This window comes from Pholis gunnellus, assembly GCF_910591455.1.
Source record: "Pholis gunnellus genome assembly, chromosome: 17".
Taxonomy (NCBI): Eukaryota; Metazoa; Chordata; class Actinopteri; order Perciformes; family Pholidae; genus Pholis; species Pholis gunnellus.
The window spans coordinates 16,754,503-16,781,621 of NC_136544.1; the positions used below are offsets into that span (position 1 = coordinate 16,754,503).

A 27,119-nucleotide genomic window follows, 5' to 3' on the forward strand; every position below is an offset into this window, starting at 1 on the left:
CGTGGTCGCTGGCCCTTTAAGAGGAGGTGAGGGGGGGTGGGCTCGGAGCATCTTGGCTGCGGTGTTTTTGTGTCCGTCAGTGAGCGCTGCTCCTGGGCCGAGGCAGCAGAAAGGATATCCAGAGGGCAGGTAAGAACCGCTAATAACTCGCGAATCCTCCGTTTGAAAACTGTGTGTGTCTCTTTGTCAGATTGTTATTTTAAAGCGCTGCACACGAGCCGCCTTCTTGAGAGTGTGACTTCTTTTGTGAAGCGTCGGTCCTGCCCATTCCCCGGTCCTCTCTCCCCCTCTCTCCGAAGTAACGGGTCCTTTATCCCCCAAAACCAACCCCGCTTCAGTTATACATATATTACTACGCGCTCCTCATAATTATTAGGTTTCCTGATTTCACACGCGTGTTTCTTTACCTTTTAGAGGAATGCTCAACAGACTCATGGTCGCTCCTCCTCCGGTGCGTGCCTTTATGTTCAGAGCATCATTGGAGGCTCTGCACGGCGGCGAGAAGCTCCGTTAACATAACATCTCTATATTATTATGATCATAATAATTATATTCATATATGAACTATTAGCGAATCTGTCAAACGGAAGCGTGAGTTTTCGGTGACCTTTTATTTATTTGCGTTTGATAATTATAATATAAATGTCTATTAAAGCATTTTCTATAGGAGTGTATGTAAACACTCCTATAGAAAATGCTCTAGATTCCATGTTCAGTCGGTGTCAGAGAGAGGATTTTGCCACGCGACCACAACTTTTGTTGCATTGATTCAAGAGTTGCAATGTTGGAGCGAGATTACTGTAGTATACTGTAGGTTGCATTGCCAAACCCCCCCCCCCCCCCCCCCTCCCGTCACGAGCAACAAGCAACACATTTGGGTGTTTGTTTCTGGCCGCCCTTCATTATGAAACGTTCCCCTCGTGCCTTACACGTGATCTGTTGCAACAATTTAACCATTTTCTCATTATTATTTCTTTCTTAAATGAAAAGCTCAGTGGAGACTCGGGGGAGAGGGTGGGTCCGTGCATTCTGCAAGTTTCCATTACTTCCAGATGTTCGTCAGCTTTTCGTTACAGCTTCTCGCTCTCAAATTTGCTCGTCTCGCCGCCTGTAGCGCAGTCAGTGGTCACCGACGAGTTTCTATCCTCAGAAGATGGATTAGGGCTGATGGAGTTATATGTCAGCTGGACAGGAGGAGGGTAAACCAATTTAAAAGTCTATTTATCCACATTTGTGCCTTTCAGAAGCTAGTATAGGCTCTAAACGGACTGATTTCCCTTAATGAACTAATACGTTGGGTCTTAATAGGCATACATGGAGAGTTTGTGTTAATATGGAGGCTTGTTAGTTTCATAATATGTGTCAGTACGTCTCATGTGTGGTACACTGCCCTGAATCACCAGTACACACATGAGATGTTGTGATGATTCGGGACATGCCAAAGTTGGCAGGATGTGGGGGTGTAGTCATCAGTTTCACTGCTTCATACATACAATACACCACTGTCCTGCTCCTGTGTAGTGGGCTGCTGGCTGTATTAAATCACCTCCCAGCGGACAGCCAAATATCGTAGCAGCTGCATGGCAGTCAGATGGGTTGTGTGCTGTCATTCATGGCGTCACACGGCCTGTGGCCCCAATATACCTTCTAATATTGACTTTTCTGCAGGGATTAGTTGTAGCCAGGTTTACCTAATAAACAGGTAATTGAATATTTCCTTATTGTTTTGAGATCTAGTGAGTGCGCATGCAATAATAGTGAAAACTGACTCTTCCTCGTTTGTCTGGGGACCCCCTGGAAACCCATCAGAGACCCCATGGGAGTCCCTCACACGCAGTTTGGGATTCTCTGGTCATGTTTGTGTGCAGATGGAGATTTCTTCAGATGTTTTTTTTTTTTTTTCACCGAGCTGGAATGTGATTGTCTCATTACAGCTTTTGGACCCAGGGGTGCAGTCGAGGAATGCAGGGTTATAAACCCCATTTGCACGCTGGGCCACACGCCGGGCATTTAAATAGTTTAGTGACGCTAATGAAATTACACCCTGAAGCTTGTCTATAAGGTCCACCACTGATAAGCAACTCCGGACAGTTTTACTGCATGATAGATGAACTGTTCTGTTAAAACAATACACTGCATTAATGATCATTGCCATCTCTGCAATAGATCAAGTTAGCGATATAAAGATCTATAATGCTGTTTAAAAGGCATTTTCAGTGAATGTACATGCAGGTCATGTGTGTTTTTCTTCTTATTGTATTTGCACGTACCCCAGTAATATCAGAACCCAGGGCTGGGCAATGCATCCATGTTATATTGATGTTTTGTTATGAGACTAGATATTGTCTTAGATAATATGGTAATATGACATAAGTGTTGTCTTTTCATGATTTTAAAAGCTGCATTACAGTTAAGTGATGCCATTTACCAGACTCTATTATTTGCCTTTAACCACTTAGTGATTATATCCACATTACTGATGATTAGTTATCAAAAATCTCATTGTGTAAATATTTTGTGAAGCCACCAATGGTCAACGCTACAATATCGATATAGAGGTAATTGGTTTCAAATATTGTGATATTTTATTTTCTCCATATCGCCCAGCCCTGTTAGAAACCTAAACGGTCTGTTCTTCATGTTGTTCACCCTGAAAGCAGCCTGCAGCTTGTTTTTCTTTGTGTTATGATGATCAAACCCAAAGTTCTTAGTCGTATTAGAGGTTGATTAGTTTAAAGTCGGGATAAACGTACGGCCCATTATTACAGAAGTACATCAGCCTGATTTGGTCAAGACAGAGAGGGTTAATGCTCCTACTTAACTTCATTGATTGCAGCAGCCAGCATAGACGTTTTCAGTGAACATATGGTCTAATCTGGCTTTTGAGGTACTAAGGACTGTGATTATCTGCCTAAATAATCTCACTTCATCTCCTTTAGTACATTAATCACTCAGAAAAGCAAGATGGTCTTTTCTGTCCAGTACAGCTCACACACACTTGTTGGAACGGTCAGTGTGGTGGATGTTTTCTTGGTCTGTTTTATTGTCTTTATGTCCGCAGTCTTTAGTTCAACAGCTCTCACTGAATCAGGAAGCAATTGATTAGATCCCTGGGAGGGAACCACTTAAGTTCACGGCCGCTGCAGTGAGGTTACTTCCTCCGCTCTGCTCGGTGCCACAACACACGCTGACCCGCGCTTTTAACCCCGGCTCTGCTCTGACCGGCTCCCTACCGCCCGCCTTACTGCCATCTGGACTTCGTCTTCCTCCCCTCCAGACCCCACAGTTCTCTCTTCTCGCCATCATTCTTAATCCCCACCTCCACAACTGCACAGGAATTTTCTCCTACATTTTCTCCCTTTTTTTTTTTTTTGTCTTCTTTCCCGGTGCCGCTCCTTGCCGCTCAGCCCCACCCTTGCTCACTTTCCTGTTGGAGGTCAGCACAATGACCAATAGCAGACTGGCGGGTGTTTACTCTGCTCCTGATCCAGGAGTAATGGGAGCTGGTCGGCTCCTCCTCTTGGCCGTACTCGAGCCAGACTGCTCAGCCCAGCGCCGTGTGCTCCTCCATACCACCACTCCTTAATGTAAAAAACAGGGCCGAGAATCCTGGAGGGGACGTCCCACTGGATTATAATTTCACTGTCCTGAGTTTTAAGTCCAAATTAGTCAAAAACCACACAGCGGCACAGGCACACACTGTGTTGACATGAGATCATCTGGCCTCGGTTCATGTGGTGAAGTCGTCTGTCATGCAGTGACGTACACCGTTCAGCCACACTTCGCTTGGTGACAAACGACGGTTGTTGCGTCCACATTTAGCATTCTGAAAGTGTTCGGGGAAGAGATTTGTTGTAATTTTTTTCTGATTTATTATTCATGCAGAACCATTTGGCTGAATGAAGCCATCTGTGCTGCAGAGTGAAGAGGAGGACAAAGAAGTCTTGGTAGATAGATCGACAGCCGTGTCTCCTGTTGTGATCTTTATGTAGCACTTAAAACTCGTCCCCTTGTCTATATTGAGGACTTTGCGGCCTGTTACTCTGAGGGGAAAACCTCTGAACAACAATCAGCTTTATTTGGTTAGACAAAATGCAGCTTCTCATAGGGATTCTCTATTGTCGGCCTATTTTTAGGGGAGGAATGCACAAATGATGGTAATCTTCTAGGCGGAGCCTTTTAAGATTATGAGGAACGGTCCTTTTAAACTGTATAAACTCATTGTGAGAAGTTCTCTCAGCCGATGTGATCGTTCTGATGCTGCAGCAGACTTCATCTTGGTGTCAGCAGCAGTGATTCATACTGGTGGCGCTCAAATCAGAGAACACTCATGGTCTTCTCATTCGAGAACTTTCCATCTGAAACTCTCAGCAGCATTTCTTCCCCCCTCCTCCTCCTGCAGTTTTGCCTTTCTTTCCTCACATTCCCACTCTTTCTCTCCCACCCTCCCTCACACAGCACACTGCTTTCTCTCTCTTTCTTTCTTACCCCTTCTCCCTTTTTTTCTTCTTTCTTTCCCGTTTACGCTCTCCTCCCCTTGTTACTCTTTCTCCTGGGCTGGGAGGAAGTGACTGGGTTGTTTCTTGATCCTTTGGGAATAGAAAGATGGAGCTCCCTTTTCCTGTAACCCTTTCTTCGTCAGACTTCAAACTGTTGCCAGATATCGTCTCAGTTTGGCAACATCACTTTGCTTGGTTTGAAGAGAGGGGCAGTGGTCATCTGAGAGCCTTTCTACGCTAAAGTGATATTAGAAAAAGGTGCATTTGTAATCTGTTGTCAAAACGTTGCTACTGTCAGATTCATCATAAAGGAGTCAGACAAATTAAAAGAAGCTAAATCACTTGGCTTTCATATCAGCGTGCCCTTACTAGAATAAATCAACCTAAAAGCTACAGCTGTGTTTGTGGATCCGTGGGAGTCTTCGGGCCTCGGCCAGTGTTTTCATCTGTGCTGTGTGGGAGTCGATGGGAGTTCAAGTTGTCTCCTGTAACGTTTGGTATTTGTGTTACACAAGTATTTGCCAACCACACAGTTGTCTTGCTTTAATCCTTTCCTTTGAGAGCAGATTTTGGCATTGATATATAAGTTTCTATAAACGGGTAGGGATGCACTCATAATATTGTGTCATACGCAATTAGCAGCACAGATTGTCGGACGTTTTTTGGAGCCTGGGGCACCTCTAGATATCAATCACTCAGTCCTTTTATTTCCCGTCTCTGTCAGTGTGTGGGTCCATAACAGCGCTTCATCAACTGTTTGTTTGTTTTGAGGCAAGTTTCCTCACCACACACTCGTACACACACCCTTTCTCTCTGCCTCTCTCTCTCTCTCTGCCTCTCTCTCTCTCTCGCTCTCTCTCTCTGAGATGCCCCTCCTTGCTTTCTATTAGAACCAGCTGTGGAACTAGGGGCTGAATGAATGGTTCTTTGTGATTTGGCTGTCGTTCCAGTCTAAAAGGTCTGTTTCTCCCCCTGCCCCTCCACCCTCGGTGGTATTGGCATGACCACAATGTGAAACAATGCGCTGTACAACAACACGTCTTGTTATGAAATGATGCAATGGTCACCCATCGGTGTTTTTTAGACAGCAGCCTGACTCTGAGCAGCCGGAGCAGAATGTATGAGAATCAGCAGACCCAGTTACGCAGCTTATCTGATCGACATGCATGCAGAGGTTACAGCGCAACCTTCAAGTCTGTGCTGTCCATGAAGGGAACGCATTAGAAGGCTCATGAAGTCAGTCTGGCTTTAAGGTGATCTGTTCCCACCAAAAACTGGAGGGTGTGTGCGCGCCTGTGGATTTGGGGGTGTGAGTCACAGAGGCAAGAAAACAGAAAACATTGCCCAATCACATGGCAGGGAGGCTCCCGGCCTTGAATTGATTAGTGGGCCTTGTATTGGAGAGAGGAATGGGGTGGGGGGAAGTGTTGGGAGAGCAGCTAATATGCATGGTTCAGGCTGCAGTACAAGGAGATCAGACAGTGATTGGCATTTCATGGGGGTACATTGTCCACATCCGGCTCGTCACTCAAAACCTCTGGAATGTTTTAGAATGTTTCTTTCCGGCTTCGCTACCTGTGTTTACAGTGGCCTCTCTTTTGAAACCTGTCTGTTTTCATATCTGTGTCAACAGAGCTACACACCTTTTGACATGTTTACCTGATGTCTTCCGGGTGACTACTTATCCAGATACCTGCTTTTTATTTTCATGTGATCTGGGCTACAAACTGCTACTATCAAAACCGGTGACTGCCAATGTTCAAGTTTCCTTTATTCTGGTTTCCCACAGGTGCTGACTGTAAGAGTGCAAGAGAAGGAAGGGAGAGCAAGGAGCCTGGGGAGGAGAGATCCCGTCCCTGCAGCGCAAGCAGCTGGTATGAAGCGGAAAATAAATCCCTCTTCCTTCTTTTCCTAATTCACAAACCATTCCCAAGCTTGAGCAGAATGGTAATCGCCAAAGGCTCAGAGAGTCGGTAAGGCAGTGGAAAAAAAGATCTTCTCTGGGTGGTGGGAAGAGTGGTATTTCAGACCTAGCAATACTGAGGTCTAATCCTTTGTATTGGCAATAATAATAAGGTGACTCAATGAATGGGAGCAATGAGTTTGATAAACTTGAGAGAGCTGACCTCAAAATGAGGCCTGGCATCTTAAATTACATTTCAGGGTGGTCTCAATCCACTGATTCACTCAAGGCACAATAATCTATAAACATGCTGTAAGTCAAGCAGACTGTATGATTGGGAGTGCAAAAATAAGCGTTTTGTAGTAGTTGCTGAGATGTCAAAGACGCTCCACTACAGTATATTGAAGTTATTCTCGTGACATCTTACAGGACATACCACAGATGTGTAATTTGTGACGGGTGACCTGCATCTTATCCCCCCAGGGCTGTCTTAATCTTAATAGCAGGGGATGGAGGGAGTAGAACTTCCGTTAGTGTGGTGTGCAGCTGTATGTGGCAGTAGGGGGTGTGGGGGGGTTGTGATGGGGGCAAAGGCATTTGTCCCGGATGAAGCTGGCCAGGGAGAGTCGCCTGAAGAATGGCAGTGTGACGATGAGGAAGGGCGCACACTGGTTTCTGTTCAGATGTCATCTCAAAGGAACTCTGTTTGTGAGCCGAGAGAGAGAGAGAGAGAGAGAGAGAGAGAGAGAGGGAGGAAGATCAACCACTCCTCCCCAGACACACATGCTGACACATCTGAAACACCCAATGAGCCACTGTTGGAGAAGCAGATGTGGAGGCCTGGTGGAGTGGGCGTTTTGAGGGGGTGATGTGGGACGAATGGCACCCTGAGAAGCAATGAGCAGAGAGAGACATTTTGAAGCCGTTTTTGTGTGTGGATGTGATTTGTCAAAGGGGACTGCAGCCGACGAGCGGTCTCGTCTGCTGGGCCGGGACGTTTGGTTGCCTAACTGCAGATCCTAATTATATCTCATCAACTGTCCCCTGTCGGCGCCGTCCTCCACACAAACACTCACATAGACATGCTCGCTCACTCTCAGCCACTCCCCTTCTCTCTGTCCTGTTCTCACTTTCTCACACATGTAGGCATACCCAGACCGCACAGTACAACATGAAGCACATGATCAATCTAACGCTCTCATGCCATGCTGGAGATAAACAGAGGCTCACACTGCCTCGCCTCGATGCCTATAATTCTTAGTTTTTAACATAACATATCTTTTAGATCCATGCAGGGCTCCCTATCTTCTTTTTTTCTCTAAAACTTTAATATAAGGAAGTCTTGATGTTAGTGTAGGACGTCTGATAAATTCCTATGTCAGCAAAAATATAGTTTGCTTTGTGTCAGTGCCCTATAAAGTTAACAGTGTAATCTTCTCATTCTGTCAATGATGAAATGGGTCTGTATGTGCATGCATACGGTATTTCCATGCCTCACAGTGTGAGCAGTAATCTTGGTACGCGGGGTGATGAAGGGGCACCGATAAGGGGACTCGCACCAGGACATTAAACTGGCCGCAGGACTTCAAAAATACCAAGTCAGTTCAGTCAGTGTTTCCAAGCGGCCTACTTTTCACAAACGAGCAAGCACTGACGAGGGTCACAAGGCAGCACGAGAGAGATCCTAGCCCCTTTAAAGTCGAAAGGAATATCAGGATGTTCAGCTGGGTAATGCTTTGGATGGCTTAAACATTACATCCTGAATTCCCACAAAGTGATGACCTAGAAAGTTAATCTTTTCCAAGCAGACACAAACTCACAGGCATTGGCATTGTGAGCTCTATGTCATTGCTGGCACTTTGTTATTCTCTGTGGGAGAAAAGAGCACAGTCTTTAGTTAATAAGATTCTAAATGCATTACCCCTGATGGGAAATGTGTATTGGAGTTCTCAGCAATTCACTATGCTTTCTGTGTCGAAGTACTGAGCGGGGGAATGAGGGAAACTGTGACCAGCTGAAACCTCCTGATTGTCAGCTGACGTGAAGTGAGGGGGGAGGAAAGCACCAGAAAAACACAAAAAGAAGACAAATAAGAGAAGACATAGGAGGGGAAGATGTGGAGAAAGTGAGGGAGAGAGAGAGAGAGAGAGAGAGAGTGTATCTGTAAACCCTGAATTGAGAGGCGAAGTTAGCGTGCACCGATGATTCCTAATAAGGTTGTAACTGGCAGTCTCAAACCTCTGTCTTGGATTTAGCTGCCAGGAAACTTTCCTCTGTAACTCCTCTTCTCTGAACGCTCAGAACAGAAACAAACACACAATCGACTGTGACCCGCTATGCTCCTGAAAATGAACAGATACAATCAGAAAGGGAGGCAGGAGGATGATGTGGTGCAAGAAACACTTCTGACCATTACGGAAAAATAAAAATACGTTTAGAAAGAACAATAATTTATTCAGAACTATGCTGTTCTATTCAGAACAGCATCTCTTGTTCTTTTTAAAGGGGACATCTCATTCAAAATTCACCAACCTACGAACTGTAAATTAGACAACCCAGTCAGTTTTGTTTTTTTTCCCTCCTCAGAGTTGCGTCCTAGACAAAGTCCCCCAATAACAGCATGTTGTCCCCACGTGGCACCCCGTACGTCCCGATGCATGTAGATGACCGGTTGTGATCGACCTGTAATACATATTTTATTTGTCTTCTCATTTATGTACTCCTATTGTAACCCGATGAAGGTCTATGAACCAAAATATATTTATTAAATATCTCTGAATGGAAGTCTAGTTGTTCCGTATTGTTTACTCATTAATGAACTCAACTCGTGTGTCTCTCTCTCCACAGGTGAGAGTTGGTGGGTGACTGTTTGAAAAGCAGCCACAGGCTCATTATGGCTCAGGTGCTGCATATGGACCCCAGCTTCCCAGGTGCAGCTTCTGTTTATTTTTACTGATATTTCTCCACATGATAATAAAGTTATTTTTAGATTATTACTTATTTTTGTTAAGATTTAAACTGTCAGACAACTTCCAAAGTAAATCAACAGTTATACTGTCCAGACACTTATACGGTCAGGTTATAGGAACTGCGCCATTCCACTCCGTGCCTAATTTGCTGATTGTTTCAGAGTACATATGTAAATACACAGTAGCCCAAAGTTAATGCTGTTATCTAAAGTCTGAGCCCAAGATTAGACGCAGATTTCCGTTTGTTTAAAGTTGATTTCCTTCCCCCTCAGGGAAACTCAACCCGCCTGCTCCCCCCTCGCTGCACGGCAAAGAACAGGAGGCGCCCTACTCAGTGGAGACCCCCTATGGCTACCGTCTGGACCTGGACTTCCTCAAATATGTTAATGACATAGAGAAGGGAAACACTATCAAGAAGGTACCCATCCACCGCCGGCCACGCTATGGCTCCCTGCCCCGTGGCTATGGCTACACCGGCTCCTGGTGGACCTCCACCGAGTCTCTGTGCTCCAACACCAGCATGGACAGCCGACACTCCTCCTACTCTTACTGCGCCCCAGGCTACCACACAACGCAGAGGCCCAGCTTCAGCAGTGCCCGGGTGGAGAAGACCCTGTTGGATGCACGCAGGAAGCTGGAGGAGGAGAAAGAGGGGCGGAGATTCTCCAACCTGGGCAGCATGCACAGCAGCATGGCAGGCTCTAACACCTCGCTCAGCAGTGCACACAGCTTCAACCGAGCCCATGGTGGAGGCGGATCCTACACCCCATTGAGTTCTGGCCTGTCCACGCCAGTGACCCCGACTCCAGCCCACCTGCAGCACGTCAGGGAGCAGATGGCCACGGCCCTCAGGAAGATAAGGGAGCTCGAGGAGCAGGTGAAGACCATCCCTGTGCTGCAGGTCAAAATCTCTGTGCTGCAGGAGGAGAAACGGCAGCTCAGCGTCCAGCTGAAGAGCCAGAAGTTCTTGGGTCATAGTCTGAGTTTCAACCGAGGTCGTCCCAGAGGCGAGCTCTACATCGACATCCCTGAAGAAGAGGTGATAACCGGGGCAAAGAGCAACAACAAGCCACTGTCCCCCACCACAGCCGACGGCTCCAAGCTTCAGGATTCTGGGTGTGAGATTGAGGACACGGTCATTGTTGGTGGAGCGCGACCGGATGCAAAGCGGGAAGTGCGCACTATCGGAGTGGGACCAGAGGACTTGAGGGGCAGTCGTCACGTGGGAGTCGGTGTTCGGGAGGAGGATCTGGGGCTGCTGCCAGAGACAAAGGCTCTGAGGAATCAAGTGGGTCAGCTTGAGGGCCAGCTAAAGAGGACTGTGCAGGAGCTGCAGGATGCGCAGCAGCGGGCTGCAGCGGTCCAGAAGGCCCCTCAGGCAGAGCATCCAGTCATGGCTACCAGCGTGGGCTGGCAGGAGCCACAAGGCTGCAGCCTGCACACTCTGGTCAGCTTCACACAGCTGCCCCAACAGAGGGAACAGAGGACTGTGGGAATCCAGGTGTACACAGTCGAGCAGCCCACTGTGGTGGAGGTGGGCACACTGCTCCGAGCGGAGATCTGCAGCTCCCCCTCCCTTCAGCCAGCGGGTGGAGTCGTGGAGGGCCACCACAGAGGACAAGCTGAAGGTCTCTGACACTAACATTTAAGATTATTAGACAGGATTTATTGCATTGCCATTGGATTGCATTAGATTGTATAAGTGTAACCAGTAAACTAACAAATGTCTTACTTTTCTTCTTTTTGTATTTCTCCATAAGATATTTGATTAGTTAAGACTGAAAAGTTGAAGTCTTATTTCTGTCTCACAGATGCTCCAGTTGAGCTGCCGATTGCAGTCAGCTCCAAGCAGGTGCGCGATATCCTAAAGAGCGAGTTGTCCACTTCGGTGCCGGTAGCTAAACCCGCCGTTGCTGTAGGCACGTCTGGTAATCAGATCAGTTTGTTGCATTTAAGAGAAGAAGAGACAGGCGTGCAAACATCCCCAGAGGCTGTCCAGTCACAAGAAGGCCCTAAGACAGGTAAGAGGACTGCACTCTGGTCAGAACACCCCTTAACTATCACTACCTTTGTTCTGACCACATCATGTTCCATTTCCCAGCCTCATCTCCCCAGTCTTCTCTGAGGTCCATTATGAAGCGGAAAGCCGAAGGTGAACCAGGATCTCCCTCTACAAAGAAGAACCTACAGTTCATTGGAGTCAATGGAGGGTAAGTGTCAAACATTTTCACCACTCACCCACTGAACCACTGTACTTAGCCGAAGGTATAATGGTGTCAGTTGCAAAAATGTGGTGTGACGGGGAAACGTGTTCTTGACTTGCAGCTACGAGTCCACATCATCAGACGACAGCAGCAGCGAGAGCTCGGATGAGGGGAGTGACTCCAGCGAATATCACGAAGCCAGAGAAAAACTGTCAGACTCAGCGGCACAGCAACAGAAAACAACCCACAGCAATGCCATCCAGCCTCCAGAAAGCAACAGTGTACCTCAACAGACTGCTGTCAAGCCACCAGTCGAGTCGCACCAGAGTCCCAATCAATCTGCAACTGTAGACACAAAACTGCCAGACAAAGCCCTCCAGTCACCAGCAACAGACACTGCCTCCGACTCCTCTCCAAGTCCTCCATGTCCAGCAAACGAAGCTGCCGCTAACGAGACGGTCGACCGGCCATCGCAAAAGCACACAGTCACCCAGGAGATCACCTCCACATCATCAAGCACTGAATCCACTCCTGAACAAAGCTCAGTCACCTGTTCTCCATCGCTGTGTGTCACTAAAACCACTGAGATTACCACGCAGCAGTTCACCGTCCAGTCAGAGACAACCGTCCTCTCCAGCCAATCGGAGCCGAAGCCAGCAGCTGAAAGCCTTACGAACGACACTGCCACCGCATCAGCCAAGCAAGTCAGGTAAACATACACACGGTTAACAAACGGACTGATGTAATGATATGAGCATCAGTGACTGATGTTGTCTCCTCATCTGTCTCAGACTGGACCTGAGTGACAGCCTGATGTCAACTCTTCATGCCCTGCAGAAAGCCCTGGGGGAACCCAACGCCTTCAGCCAGCAAGGAGCAGTGAGTGTTCATTTAATTCACTTCATTCAACCAAGATAATCCACTCAGCATCGACACTGCTGGATCCAGTAGTGTCCTTTTTGATTGATTTATTTCAAATGTTCACTCATTCATAAAACATCATGAACTCTGGCCTGACTCTTTAAAAAGGGGAATGTTTTTTTATGATGAGATTTTAAACTAGAGGTTATAGGTTTCTTTTAATATAACATCGCTAAATGTTTGAATTAGTTAAGGATACATAAGCTTTTGTAATGCAAAAAAACGAGAAAAGGATTTGCTGTGTTGAGCTCTTAGGTTTTAGTACATGAAGGGTATACAACACATTTCCTGTGTGTTTCCCCAGAGGTTCAGTTTCCAACAAACCTTTTCCTTATATTTGATTTTGATAGGCTTATCGTGGTCGGTCTGTGTGCCTGTGATCTGTGCTTTTTTTCTGCCAAGTGTGCATGTGTCTCAAATCGTCCTCATTGTGTCTGACCTCAGAGGGCAGCCTACACCACCGTGCTGCAGGAGTGGCTGCGCGTGTCCTGTCACAAAGCAGCGGACACGGCTGTTGTCGAGGCCTATATGAACACCTTCGCCTCAGTCTCCCCTCAGCTGCTGGAGTTTGTGATCAACATGGCAGACGGCAACGGGAATACAGCGCTTCACTACACCGTCTCCCACTCCAACTTCCCCGTGGTGAAACGGCTGCTGGACACTGGTGAGTGTGTTTGTGTGTGTGTGTGTGTGTGTGTAAGTGTGTGGGATTTTGGATGATGAGAAAAAAGTAAAAGCGAGACAAGATTACTGTACATAAGGTTGATTTTAAGTGTAGATGTGGCTGATATTGGGCTCTAAATGTCTATAAGTTAAGAACATTAATATTTAAAATCAAATAAGAAAATGTCAGATGTTCAATTGTTCTCCTTTACTCACTCAGCCTGAAACATTCCCGTCTCCAACACGTCATACATCTCTGTCATTGTTTGTGCTGCTGTTGTACCACCTGTCTCACTGATTGCCCTATTTACCGGACAGGCCTGTGTAATGCTGACAAGCAGAACAAGGCGGGCTACACGGCCATCATGCTGACAGCGCTGGCCGCCTTCCACTCTGACAATGACCTTCAGACCGTCCTCCAGCTGCTGCGCACAGGGGATGTCAACGCCAAGGCCAGCCAGGTGCGCCCTCTACTGCTCATTAGCTTTTACTGCACCTCCGCAAACAACCAAAGCCATGTGACTTACAGAGCGTCTACATGCGCTCCTTGGTACTCTCCACACTAATGTGTCTGATAGAACTGCAGAGTTTTAGTCACCAGATGCAGCATGTAAACAAATAGTTCTGAAATTAGATCCACACGTTGAAAATGAGTTTAAAGATTTTAAATGTGTGTTTGTAGGCTGGTCAGACTGCGCTGATGCTCGCGGTCAGCCACGGTCGAGGGGACATGGTGCGGGCGCTGCTGTCCTGTGGGGCGCAGGTCAACATCCGGGATGACGACGGCTCCACAGCACTCATGTGTGCGTGTGAACACGGTCACGTGGACATTGTGCGTCAGCTACTGTCTGTGCCGGGCTGTGATGTGACCCTCTCTGACAATGTAAGCATTTATTTCCTTTCCACCTTCGTTCCTCTGTCTCTTTACTGTTTTTCTATTGACAAGACCTGCCCAGAAACATCTCACCTTCATCCCCTCGTTTCTTTCAGGACGGCAGCACAGCTCTGTCCATCGCCCTGGAGGCCAGCCAGAACGACATTGCAGTGCTTCTGTATGCTCACCTCAACTTTGCAAAGCCTCCTTCCCCTGTGAGTCCTTTGATAAACTGCTAACACACACTTACTGTTGTCATAAAGGGCTTCCTTTTTACAGTAACCATTTTACTCCAGAATTCAACAATCACACAGGTAGAAATCTTCCATAGAGGAAGAAGTTATTGACTGATTTGTCCACTTACAGCTGCCTCAATAAGGCAGAGTGTTATGAAGGAAATCACTAACTGAAGAAAAGGTAGATGAAGCAGATTGAAGATCCTAGAAAAATAATTTGAAACCAAACTGTATGATAAAAAGCTCAAACATATCTCTCGAGCTGTCATTTTTCCTGCAGCCTTACGACAGCTGTGAGTGTAACCACGCAGCTTGTTTTTTTTTACTGTATGCCATAAAGGCCTCCCCTCTGTATAATCAGGTATCAGTAGTATACTTGGTTCTAGCTAAGGACATAAGTATGACATCAAAGTTTTCATCAATAATACCATGTTTTTATTTCTTTTTAAATTTCTTCAGGTGTCACCGAAGTCTCCTCTCTTGGGTTCCTCTCCTCCTGCCGGTGAAACCAAATAAAGCCTCCCACAGCCAATCCACAGTAACTACTCATACTACAGCGTGATTTTTTTTTTTTTGTATCTTTGTAACTACGACAAACAATGAGTTTGTGTGTGCGTGCGTTTGTTTTCACCCTCCATAGTTTAAGTGCATTATAATGTGCAGATAATTACTACAGCTTGCACCATTGTTATCCGTTTCTTTTTGTACACTGTGGTCTTATTTTTAATCACAGTGGTGGTTGAAAACATGGATTTCTTGTGTGTTACAATCTGAAAAACTGAACATCTAGCGGCTGTTTAGACACCAGTCTAGTCATGCAGTGATCCAGTTATCAGCACTGGTTTTAAGTCCAAACTGTTCACTGAGTTTCATTTTAGGGTTCATTATAATACACTTTTTAGTTTTACTCCATATGAATCTCATATTAGTTGCTATATAGAGCGATGTGTTTTCATTGTAATGTGTACAATAGCATTGCCACAGCAGCATCATTGTGTGTGTGTGTGACCATCACAGTCATTTGGAATAACAAAAGCCACTCCTCTCATGGATAAGTGTCCTTGCACCACGTAGGCCATTGGTGCTACAAAAATCTAACTTCAACAGTATATCAATGTTTATACACAAGATTTATTAAGTCTGGAGTATTTTTGATATTGATTTTTTCAAATCTTTTATTAATTCAGCACCTTCAAGGATCACATTTTTTTATTTCCCAAGCAACGGTTAACTTATTTCACCTTTTTAACCAGAGGACAGACATTCTTTTTCTACGGCGACTACATTTCTCAGAATAAACCCAAAGACATGTCTCTTCTATCAGCTCTCCTCTCGGCTCTGTGACTCTGTATATTGTGGTGATAATAGTAACACAGGCCTAGCATCAGTGTGATGGAAGAAAGAGGGCAACATTATTCTCTGAAGGCTACGGGACTGTGCTGTTTGTATTTTTATACCTGAAGGTATTTGGGATGGTAGTAAGGAAAGATTAGAGTGTTTCTGTGTTTGTAATATTCTGTGCTTTTAAGATTTAACGAGACTTTGTTGAGAAATGGCTGAAAGGCCTGGTGTAGCCACCTCTGTGGTCATGCTGGTGAGATATGTCAGGGAACCAGGAAGTGTCTGATTGGGGTCTTTAAAGGACGTAAGATGTGAATATCAAAATAATATATGTCAATATAAACTGCTAGTTATTTTGCCTAAAATCTAATTCCTCGAACAAAAGTGCATAGGCTATTGATGTCAAAATTTATATTACTTTTTAAAGACTTTTACACAATTTTCATATTCACTTTTGAGCAATTGAATTTTTATAAACTTTTGTTTTTTTTTAATTTAAGTATCTATCTTTTTATACATTTAGAACTTTTAAGCTCACGCCTACTTTATGTAATCGCACAGCTCTTTAGTTTCTTTTATGAAGGTTTATGTAAAATGCTAGACTGTGTTTCTCCTCTTCCAATTTGTGGATTTTGAAAAAACAATGAATTAATAAATGTGGACCACACTGTTTCTATATCGTATTTATTCAATATTAATATTGTTTGCATGTCAGTTGCCATCAGTGTTTAGTTTGCACTAGCCAATGTGCTACATCCTACTTAGTTCTAACTGTTATTTGTTTTGCCTGTTTGTTTTATACAATATTGGTTTAGTTTTTTTTACAGACTTGAAGTATTTGATATCTAATTAGAAGTGCATGTGATGAAATGTCCACTAGAAGGCGTTCTAACACAGTTAAGTAAGTTCTTCAGTCTCCATCACATGACTGGTGTAGAACAACACTGTTCTCATCTACAGGGTCCTAACGGTTGTGACCCTTTTTAGTTTACATGTATACTTCAACTCAATTTCATCAATTTCATTCCCAACAGCATAACAAATGTGAGATGATGGTTTTTATTTGATGTTGCCAAAACAAAATGACTGTAATATTTTTGGTAAACTATTAGGAATATTTGTTCTGTGGTATTCAACACTCAGAGATATACTTTATATACTATAACAAAACAAATGCTCCATTAGTGGATGTTCAAACACTAACCTGTCACAAAAAGCAGGTCGACAGGAAGAGGCAATGCCTAAAGTCAGAGCACCAAGTGCAGGAGACTTGACCCGGGCTCCAGCCTGTACACATCAGGAAGCAGACCCTTTGATGTAGATGGAGCTCTCACACAATGTGGCCCTTTTTCTCCATGTTCCTTGCAATTCCTGTAAAAGGTGTTTTGTACCCACTCAATTCCAGTCTGAAATGTTGCTTCATGTCTGGAAAAAACTAAAATGAAGAGGTTTCTGGGAGAACAATGGGTCTGATGCAAAATCTCCAGGACCAGGGATCAAATGTGACCTCCTGACCTCCTGACCTCCTGCTGTAAGCCGTTCAGATTGGCTTTCTTTTTCAACTTGACAGCCCATTTCTGGCTGTGAACAGCACTGTTAGGAAGCTGTCTGTGTTTCTAGCATGCCTCCATGCTGATGTTCAGGCAATAATGCTGCACTGACGATGGGTACAAATCCCTTTTCTCGCTCCGTAGAAAGGTTGTCGTCTTCAGAGGCATGACTTTCAGGCCCATCTGCTTTAATGCTTTTTCTAGTCCTTCAAAAACAACGTTTGAGTCCAACTAAGGGAACCAGTTCGACGAGTCTTAAATGGAACCGGCCAAGCAGCAAGATGCCTCAGCCGTTTATCATGAAGAGGCAAAACTCAACATTTGTAATATACAGTATTGTTAGACATCCGCTTTTCGGCTGGTGATCTTCATCAAAGTCATCCGCCACAAGCAGAAACGAGTGAGTCTAACAATACTGAATATTACAAGTGCTGCTGGAGTTTTACCTCGTCAGACTTTTTCTCTTCTCTATCTACTTTGGAAGAAGGTGAAGTTCAGAAATCCAGAACGGTGCTGTTAAGAACTATGCTTGAGACAATGTAGCATTTAATCAGAAATCAGAGAGCTATTTTTAATTCTACTAAAGCAAAAAGGTTCCGTCACTTCAGCTTTGACTTTCAAACAGTGTGTCTCCAAGAGTTAAATGAGATCACTTCTCTCACATTAACTTTATTATCTGCACTAGATAGCAGGTGAACTGACCTACCAGCACTAATTGTGACCATGACCACTATGAGCATGTTAAGCCAAACTGTATGGACAGTAACAAAATGAAACATGTCGCCTTAAACAGATCTTTCTACATCCAAAAGCATTCAGCCCTAAAACAAATACTCTGCTCATTTGGTTACAATTCACAGCCAATTTCCGGTTATGTGTTCTTAGATATCAGCTTATCTATCGATTCTTCTGAGTGGATCCACCCTTACAGCTGCAGCATAGATAAGCCTGAAACACAGAAAATGACTTCAGTCATTGTGTTGGAAGGTTTCCAACTGCTGAACAAATCTATTAATACTGCTGGATTGCAGAGCCTGGATTTAAAATAGGTTTGGTCTCTGTATGTTTGAACATTTTGGACAGAGGCCAATATCTGCAGTCGGACATTAAAATGAACCATTTTATAGATTTCATTAGTGAGTAAATATAATTGGTTGATTGCTGAAATTTTGATCAAACTGTTTATGAAAATACTACATGTATAAACATGCTTTTGTAATTTCATATTTTCTTATTATCATCATGTAATTTTCCTATTATCATTATATCAATGATGTATGTACGTGTTGATTTGATCCGCCCATCACGTGGCCCACGCATCGTATCTTAGAGGAGGTTCTGGGTGTGCCTCTGTTTCAAGCATAAAACCCCTCAGAGTTTGGGCTGATCGCGGCACTCAACAATAGCTAAGCATTCAGACAAGATGACCAGTCTCACTGCTAAGGACAAGGAGGTAGTCAAAGCCTTCTGGGCTAAAGTGTCTGGAAAGGGGGCGGAAATCGGCACCGATGCTGTGGCCAGGTAACTATGAACACAAGCTGAGTGATGTAATCTGCTCCAACATTTAAGGATTCATTTACAAACGCATCACCCACTTTTATTGTTTTTGTTACCCAGGATGCTGACGGTGTACCCACAGACCAAGACTTACTTCTCCCACTGGAAGGACCAGAGCCCCTCCTCTCCCTCTGTGAGGAAGCACGGAATCACTGTGATGGCTGGAGTTGGAGATGCTGTGACCAAAATCGACGACCTGAAAGGAGGTCTAGTGGGCCTCAGTCAGCTGCATGCCTTCACCCTGCGTGTGGACCCTGCCAACTTCAAGGTGCAGAGACTAAGTCATTACAAGACAAATGTGATGTGAAGTGTTCCTCAAACGTAGATCGTTGAGGGGGTTCCAGGCCTGCAACAGGTCCATCTGTTGTTGTCATGCACATAATGCTCCCATGTGTGATTGGTGCGCGTGGAGCTAAAAACCTCCATATATGTAATGTCTGTGTGGTTGCTTTCTTTTCACAGATTCTCTCTCACAACATCCTGGTGGTCATGGCCATCATGTTCCCCGCCGACTTCACCCCTGAGGTCCACGTGTCTCTGGACAAGTTCCTGGCTGCTCTGGCTCTGGCCCTGGCTGAGAAGTACCGATAAACAGCAGGAGAAGATGACGGAGACTGCAGCATGAGCTTACAGTGCATAATGATCAATAAATGCATTCATGCAAAAAGCAAAGCAAGTGTTGTTTTCTGGTTTCTTTGAGATGGTTTGTGTCATAGAGGAGGTCAACAGTAAAATCCACAGCACAAAGCAGACTTTAAATCATCCAGCAAGTCACATTTTACACTCAGCTTAACATTAGAGCCGAAACAATTAGTCGATTAATTGTGCAGTAAATTTATAGAACAATTTTAATTTGATATTTGATCATCGAGCTTTATTGTTTCGACAAAAACCTGAAACTGTCGATCTCTCCAGATTCAGTCAAATGATGAACTTAGCTCTCTTTCTCCGTTTTATATGTGAAATGAATATCTGTCAGTGAGACGAAACAAAACATTTGAAGACGTCACCTCAGAGCCTTTTAATCCTGACATTTTACAGACTAAACGATTCATTGATTCATTTACAAAAGAATCAGCAGAGTAATCAATGAAAACAATCCTTAGTTGCAGCCTTATAATGTTACACTTAATGGTACATTTGAATCAGTTGGTATATTTTCATAATCCAACATTTTTTAGAAAACAAAAAGTACAAAACTTCAATTATGTCCTTAAAACAAAAACATAATTTCGGTGAAATCAACGTTTTTCATCAGAATATTCAAATATATTAACTCTTTATGTGATGTTGTTCAAAAATCCATCTAACAACTGAGCTTTGGCGAAGGAATTACTGTTATTACTATCATTATTATTATTATTATTATTACAATCATTATTATTATTATTATTACAATCATTATTATTATTATTACATGTTGTTATTCTTGTTTTATTACACTTTTTACATTTCATTAATTTGGTTCATAAAGCAGAAGTCCACAAGAAAGAGAAAAATGACTTTAGATACAGTAAACCTGACACTTTGTCAAATGTCCCTTTATTTTATACTTTTCATGAGCATTTAATGGCAACAATATATTCTGTGGAGCTATTTATTTAAATAAAGGCAACCTGCATTTGTTTACAAGATAACTTTTCATCAATTACATCAACATCAAAACATTGTGTTGTTCATGTATTTTCATCAAACAACAGTGTTTCATCTTCTTGTGTTTTTAATCATCTTTCATTCATCTTTTTTTAGATCTTTCATACACACTCACTACATTTCCTCAACGCTTTGGTTCACCATTTTCACTGAAGGTCAGTCTTCTTTTTTTATGTCAAACACACTGTTATTCATGTTCACATCTATTTGAGTTAAAGTGATTGAGAAACAACTTGGTGGATTTGCTTATTGTTTTATTTGCTTTTGAGACAAAAGAAACAAAGCTTTTCATGATCAGCATGTGAAGGTGTTGCAGCTCTCTAATGGTACTGTCTTCCCAGGGAGGACACCACCACGGACAGGAACTTCTGGAGAGCTGCCTGGACTTCACCAGTGAAGTCTTTACCCATTTGAGCAGCAACCACAACGGTCAGACAGTCGGAAATGAGCTGCAACATCACAAGCATCAGAAACATCAACGACATGAAAGGTTGGTCTTCTTTTCAGTAATTGTTGAACAAGATTATTAGCCTTTGTTAGTTCCACAACGTTACCTTGAAATTGTCGGGGTCCACGTGCAGTTTCTCTGAGTGCAGCACGCTCAGCTCGGCGTAGGTTTCCTTCATGCTGTCCATGTTCTTCACACCCCGGTCCAGACCGCGGAGGATTGTCGTGCCGTGTTTTGCAACATTTGGATTTCCCATGATTGCAGCTGCGTTGTAGAGGTTTCCAAAGTTACCGAAATACCTCTGAGTCCAGGGGTAGACGACCAGACACCTGAGGAAACAACATATGTTACAGAGTTAGACGAGGAGATCAAATGTCATAAGAACATGAACATTTGTGATTGTCTGAATCACATTGTGCACAATGACAGAATGAAATCCTGATCCTATAATATAGTCGAGGATTTTGTCTCAAGCACAGCTTGTTAATGCAGAGTTTAGACTCACCTGGAAAGAGCTGCAGGACCCACGACCTCATAGTCCATCTTGGAGAAGATGTCCTGGATGGTGGCGCGCTCGAAGTCTGTCCATTCAACCATTCTGCCGGCTCTAGATTGTCCTGTGCTGCTCAGTAGATCCTGCTCTCAGTCAACAGATGCAACTTTTAAAGGCACACTGCTCCCCTCCCAAAAGCACGTGATTGGATGGGCGGTGGGCCGTCCAGGTTCTGTGTTATAGATTTGAAACAATGATAATAGAAGGGTGTATCTTCTCCGCCTTGATGAGTTATCTCTGAGACAGAAGAAATAGTAATAGTCTGGCTTTAAAGTCTGCGCAGCTGCACAGAGACCATTTAACAATCCAAATATGCAAAGGGCCTCAGACCCACAATGATTTATATTAGAATGATAGCCAGTGCTTTAAGAGACAATAAGAGGAAAACTGTTTACATCTGTATGAGGCTTGTTTTCCTTCTTTTGTCAGTATATTTTGGTCACACGGACGAAAATTCAAGGGACCACAAATTGTTGGAACTTGGCAGAGAGTCACAGCCTGATATATGCACACACTGTAAATGACCTTTAAGAAAACAATGCCAGTGTGTTACCCAGAGAGGGACAGTGGCTCAATAACAGCTGACCATCAGTGTGCAAAACCCTTGAAGGTCTCAGCATCAGCACCTTGGACAGCGATCTTTAAATTCAACTGCACAATGTTGAACGATCCCCTGAATCACTTCCGTCAAACATTATTATGTGTGGGGTTTTTTTCTTCATCCTCCATCAACATCAAGGAAAACATCAAGGGGGTTTCTGGGTCAGCTGTCAAAGGGTTCCATGTGAAAATGTCTTTCAACATTTTTTCCTGCTACTTTTACTTTTGGTACTTTAAGTATATTTTGATGCTAATACTTATGTACTTTTACTTAAATAAAATATCTGAATTCTTCTTCCACCACTGTTTCAGAGGAACTTTTGAATTGGACTTCTAAAGCATACACACATGAATGCTGATGATTTTAAAAGATTGTGTCAAATTCAAAAAAGCTTGAGAGCCACAATGGGAAGATATTTTTTGTTTATCTCATGGGGGCTGCAACATCACGTGGACCGCCTTGTGCAGCATATCTTAGAGGAGGTTCTGGGTGTGACCATGCTCTGTTTCAAGCATAAAAACCTCTTGAGTTTGGGCTCATCACAGCATTCAGCAGCACTCATTCAACCGCCAAGATGACCAGTCTCACTGCTAAGGACAAGGAGGTAGTCAAAGCCTTCTGGGCTAAAGTGTCTGGAAAGGGGGCGGAAATCGGCACCGATGCTGTGGCCAGGTAACTATGAACACAAGCTGAGTGATGTAATCTGCTCCAACATTTAAGGATTCATTTACAAACGCATCACCCACTTTTATTGTTTTTGCTACCCAGGATGCTGACGGTGTACCCGCAGACCAAGACTTACTTCTCCCACTGGAAGGACCAGAGCCCCTCCTCTCCCTCTGTGAGGAAGCACGGAATCACTGTGATGGCTGGAGTTGCAGATGCTGTGACTAAAATCGACGACCTGAAAGGAGGTCTAGTGGGCCTCAGTCAGCTGCATGCCTTCACCCTGCGTGTGGACCCTGCCAACTTCAAGGTGCAGAGACTAAGTCATTACAAGACAAATGTGATGTGAAGTGTTCCTCAAACGTAGATCGTTGAGGGGGTTCCAGGCCTGCAACAGGTCCATCTGTTGTTGTCATGCACATAATGCTCCCATGTGTGATTGGTGCGCGTGGAGCTAAAAACCTCCATATATGTAACGTCTGTGTGGTTGCTTTCTTTTCACAGATTCTCTCTCACAACATCCTGGTGGTCATGGCCATCATGTTCCCCGCCGACTTCACCCCTGAAGTCCACGTGTCTCTGGACAAGTTCCTGGCTGCTCTGGCTCTGGCCCTGGCTGAGAAGTACCGATAAACAGCAGGAGAAGATGACGGAGACTGCAGCATGAGCTTACAGTGCATAATGATCAATAAATGCATTCATGCAAAAAGCAAAGCAAGTGTTGTTTTCTGGTTTCTTTGAGATGGTTTGTGTCATAGAGGAGGTCAACAGTAAAATCCACAGCACAAAGCAGACTTTAAATCATCCAGCAAGTCACATTTTACACTGAGCTTAACATTAGAGCCGAAACAATTAGTCGATTAATTGTGCAGTAAATTAATAGAACAATTTTAATTTGATATTTGATCATCGAGCTTTATTGTTTCGACAAAAACCTGAAACTGTCGATCTCTCCAGATTCAGTCAAATGATGAACTTAGCTCTCTTTCTCCGTTTTATATGTGAAATGAATATCTGTCAGTGAGACGAAACAAAACGTTTGAAGGCGTCACCTCAGAGCCTTTTAATCCTGACATTTTACAGACTAAACGATTCATTGATTCATTTACAAAAGAATCAGCAGAGTAATCAATGAAAACAATCCTTAGTTGCAGCCTTATAATGTTACACTTAATGGTACATTTGAATCAGTTGGTATATTTTCATAATCCAACATTTTTTAGAAAACAAAAAGTACAAAACTTCAATTATGTCCTTAAAACAAAAACATAATTTCGACAACTGAGCTTTGGCGAAGGAATTACTGTTATTACTATCATTATTATTATTATTACAATCATTATTATTATTATTATTACAATCATTATTATTATTATTATTATTATTACATGTTGTTATTCTTGTTTTATAACACTTTTTACATTTCATTAATTTGGTTCATAAAGCAGAAGTCCACAAGAAAGAGAAAAATGACTTTAGATACAGTAAACCTGACACTTTGTCAAATGTCCCTTTATTTTATACTTTTCATGAGCATTTAATGGCAACAATATATTCTGTGGAGCTATTTATTTAAATAAAGGCAACCTGCATTTGTTACCAATATAACTTTTCATCATCTTTCATACACACTCACTACATTTCCTCAACGCTTTGGTTCACCATTTTCACTGAAGGTCAGTCTTCTTTTTTTATGTCAAACACACTATTATTCATGTTCACATCTATTTGAGTTAAAGTGATTGAGAAACAACTTGGTGGATTGGCTTATTGTTTTATTTGCTTTTGAGACAAAAGAAACAGAGCTTTTCATGATCAGCATGTGAAGGTGTTGCAGCTCTCTAATGGTACTGTCTTCCCAGGGAGGACACCACCACGGACAGGAACTTCTGGAGAGCTGCCTGGACTTCACCAGTGAAGTCTTTACCCATTTGAGCAGCAACCACAACGGTCAGACAGTCGGAAATGAGCTGCAACACAACAAGCATCAGAAACATCAACGACATGAAAGGTTGGTCTTCTTTTCAGTAATTGTTGAACAAGATTATCAGCCTTTGTTAGTTCCACAACGTTACCTTGAAATTGTCGGGGTCCACGTGCAGTTTCTCTGAGTGCAGCACGCTCAGCTCGGCGTAGGTTTCCTTCATGCTGTCCATGTTCTTCACACCCCGGTCCAGACCGCGGAGGATTGTCGTGCCGTGTTTTGCAACATTTGGATTTCCCATGATTGCAGCTGCGTTGTAGAGGTTTCCAAAGTTACCGAAATACCTCTGAGTCCAGGGGTAGACGACCAGACACCTGAGGAAACAACATATGTTACAGAGTTAGACGAGGAGATCAAATGCCATAAGAACATGAACATTTGTGATTGTCTGAATCACATTGTGCACAATGACAGAATGAAATCCTGATCCTATAATATAGTCGAGGATTTTGTCTCAAGCACAGCTTGTTAATGCAGAGTTTAGACTCACCTGGAAAGAGCTGCAGGACCCACGACCTCATAGTCCATCTTGGAGAAGATGTCCTGGATGGTGGCGCGCTCGAAGTCTGTCCATTCAACCATTCTGCCGGCTCTAGATTGTCCTGTGCTGCTCAGTAGATCCTGCTCTCAGTCAACAGATGCAACTTTTAAAGCCACACTGCTCCCCTCCCAAAAGCATGTGATTGGATGGGCGGTGGGCCGGCCAAGTAGCCCACCGTGTTATGGATTTCAACATTGATAACAGTAGAATGACAGCTGTAATGTTCCAAACAGAAATACAAACTTGTTTATTGGTTGTGGTTTAGTACAATTGTCTTTGCTTTTCCAATATCACCATACAATTAGTATTTATTTCTGAACGGTGCAGTTTGAAATGAGAGTGCCTGCATATGGAAACTGTTACACGGTTTGTTTAACCATCATCAGTACACAATAGTGCCCGAGAATCAAACAATAGGACTCAAATGTGTGGACTAGAGCCCTCAACTTCCAAATCAACTTCATGCAAATTTCCAGCAGAGGACGCTTCAGTCAAGGATATGGACCTAAAGTACTCTAGCTGCTATAATCACAACTGTCTTTGAAACACTTTATTCACGATATGAGCGCTGAGACAGCAGATATTCTGAATTTTTCTTCATATCGATTGTTTGCATTGATGTGTTATCTCACTGATAATATCAAATGTGGCACACTTTTTAAGGTTGTTGTTATTATACTTTTGTCATCTTAGACTGCTATCTAAATAGTGAATTGATGCAAATCTTGGCAGCTACAAATACAGTACTGATGGATAATGAACACACACATGCACTAAAAGCATGCACTGCTGGCCCGGCTATGTCAACAATGCAGGGAGAAGCTCGGATAACAACACACAGAGGGAGAGTTCTCTGCTCATTATTTCACTATATGTTTATAGACAATAGTTGTTTGCTGCTCTCTTAATGTTTAGAATGTTAAATACAGCTCCTTACAGTCTGGATTAAACGCCCACAGCTGTGCCTCGTGTAAAGCGTTGGGTCCCTTTAAAGGCCCTGTAAAAAACGATTCATTGTATTGTGATTATGATGATTATTATTATTGTTATTATTACCCAAGTACCCAAGTGCAGATGCAGTAAAAGGTAAGAGACTAAAGATTTGTTTTAGTTTCATTTTCCTAAAAAAATAATAATACATTTATTTACGATTATACTGCTGAAAACAACTAACAGAGGGTTTTGCTGCTGACAGTTTGTGAGAAAAACACAGCAGCAAGAGATACTAGTTTTACTCCAGAAGAACAAGAGTGAATTGAATGATTAAACACGTTCAGTCATTGGCTGAAGCTGCCCTCTAGTGGTACATTAGGAGAGGAACATGGACAGATCCCTGTCATTTCATTTTAGGTTATCAAATGTATATGAAGATCACACTGTCGAGCCAAAACGGCCCAACACATGTGCTGATAGCTGCCGAGTTTTGCATCCCGTTCTTTCTCCGGCCAGGTGTGTTAAACCATTTGTTTCCGAGGTCTCTGGAGACGAAGATAATAGAATACAGTATTCACAGAGTTTTTACCTGCATAGAAAAACATTATCCCAGGCCAGGCTTAGAGTCACATGGAATCAGTTTAACCGAATAATGCATCACGTTCCTTTTCAGACACTTGATGATCAAACATTGTTACCAGCTGATATTTCAGGTTGTTTTGACCGGATAGTGTGATACTCATGCCTGTAACTCACCTGGTCTGGGAAAGGAGGTAATACAACTTAACTCTGCTGAATAATTTGTCCATAATGTAACTTCTCAAAACAAATGACGTAATCAGCACAGTGTTTTGCAATCCACTAGGTGGCGCTCCAACACAATTACGGCCAAGGATGATCTCATTGCTGTTCCATTGGGCTCAATATAGCCTAAATCTGCTGAAGGTTTCATAAATGTGAGTATATCAGCATTCTGTCCCAGGTTAACATGTAGTAAACTTAAGTGTATTCGAATTATAAATG

At 43.4% G+C, this 27,119-nt stretch overlaps 5 protein-coding genes across 5 annotated transcripts; 3 read left to right on the plus strand and 2 right to left on the minus strand.

Annotated features, from left to right (window-relative positions):
* Window positions 1–94: 94 nt before the first annotated feature.
* On the plus strand, window positions 95–16,282 carry kank2 (KN motif and ankyrin repeat domains 2). The gene is made up of 13 exons (XM_079178271.1): window positions 95–129; window positions 6,289–6,373; window positions 9,250–9,332; window positions 9,644–10,999; window positions 11,183–11,392; window positions 11,473–11,581; window positions 11,697–12,284; window positions 12,367–12,454; window positions 12,941–13,160; window positions 13,478–13,620; window positions 13,842–14,042; window positions 14,150–14,248; window positions 14,729–16,282. The coding sequence occupies exons 3-13, from the start codon at window positions 9,296–9,298 to the stop codon at window positions 14,783–14,785; spliced, it is 3,108 nt and encodes a 1,035-aa protein (XP_079034397.1). The 5' UTR covers window positions 95–129; window positions 6,289–6,373; window positions 9,250–9,295; the 3' UTR covers window positions 14,786–16,282.
* Window positions 16,283–18,583: 2,301 nt separating this feature from the next.
* Window positions 18,584–19,318, plus strand: LOC306709986 (hemoglobin subunit alpha-1-like; the record flags this gene model as incomplete). Its single annotated transcript, XM_079178325.1, has 3 exons — window positions 18,584–18,681; window positions 18,778–18,985; window positions 19,180–19,318. The coding sequence occupies 3 exons, from the start codon at window positions 18,584–18,586 to the stop codon at window positions 19,306–19,308; spliced, it is 435 nt and encodes a 144-aa protein (XP_079034451.1). The 3' UTR covers window positions 19,309–19,318.
* A 1,372-nt stretch (window positions 19,319–20,690) lies between these two features.
* LOC306708885 (hemoglobin subunit beta-2-like) lies at window positions 20,691–21,415 on the minus strand (the record flags this gene model as incomplete). The annotated part of the gene is made up of 3 exons (XM_079176845.1): window positions 20,691–20,819; window positions 20,925–21,147; window positions 21,324–21,415. 3 exons carry the CDS (start codon window positions 21,413–21,415, stop codon window positions 20,691–20,693), a joined length of 444 nt encoding a protein of 147 aa, XP_079032971.1.
* A 1,131-nt stretch (window positions 21,416–22,546) lies between these two features.
* On the plus strand, window positions 22,547–23,271 carry LOC306709702 (hemoglobin subunit alpha-1-like; the record flags this gene model as incomplete). The annotated part of the gene is made up of 3 exons (XM_079177955.1): window positions 22,547–22,644; window positions 22,741–22,948; window positions 23,143–23,271. The coding sequence occupies 3 exons, from the start codon at window positions 22,547–22,549 to the stop codon at window positions 23,269–23,271; spliced, it is 435 nt and encodes a 144-aa protein (XP_079034081.1).
* A 1,171-nt stretch (window positions 23,272–24,442) lies between these two features.
* On the minus strand, window positions 24,443–25,204 carry LOC306709700 (hemoglobin subunit beta-2-like; the record flags this gene model as incomplete). The annotated part of the gene is made up of 3 exons (XM_079177953.1): window positions 24,443–24,608; window positions 24,714–24,936; window positions 25,113–25,204. The coding sequence occupies 3 exons, from the start codon at window positions 25,202–25,204 to the stop codon at window positions 24,480–24,482; spliced, it is 444 nt and encodes a 147-aa protein (XP_079034079.1). The 3' UTR covers window positions 24,443–24,479.
* Between the last annotated feature and the right edge of the window lie 1,915 nt (window positions 25,205–27,119).

Coding starts and splice junctions, on each gene's coding strand:
- kank2 (XM_079178271.1), top strand. CDS start 9,296: ATGGCTCAGGTGCTGCATATGGACCCCAGCTTCCCAG. Junction 12,455..12,940: donor CCTTCAGCCAGCAAGGAGCA/GTGAGTGTTCAT, acceptor GTCTGACCTCAG/AGGGCAGCCTACACCACCGT. Junction 13,621..13,841: donor TCAACGCCAAGGCCAGCCAG/GTGCGCCCTCTA, acceptor GTGTGTTTGTAG/GCTGGTCAGACTGCGCTGAT.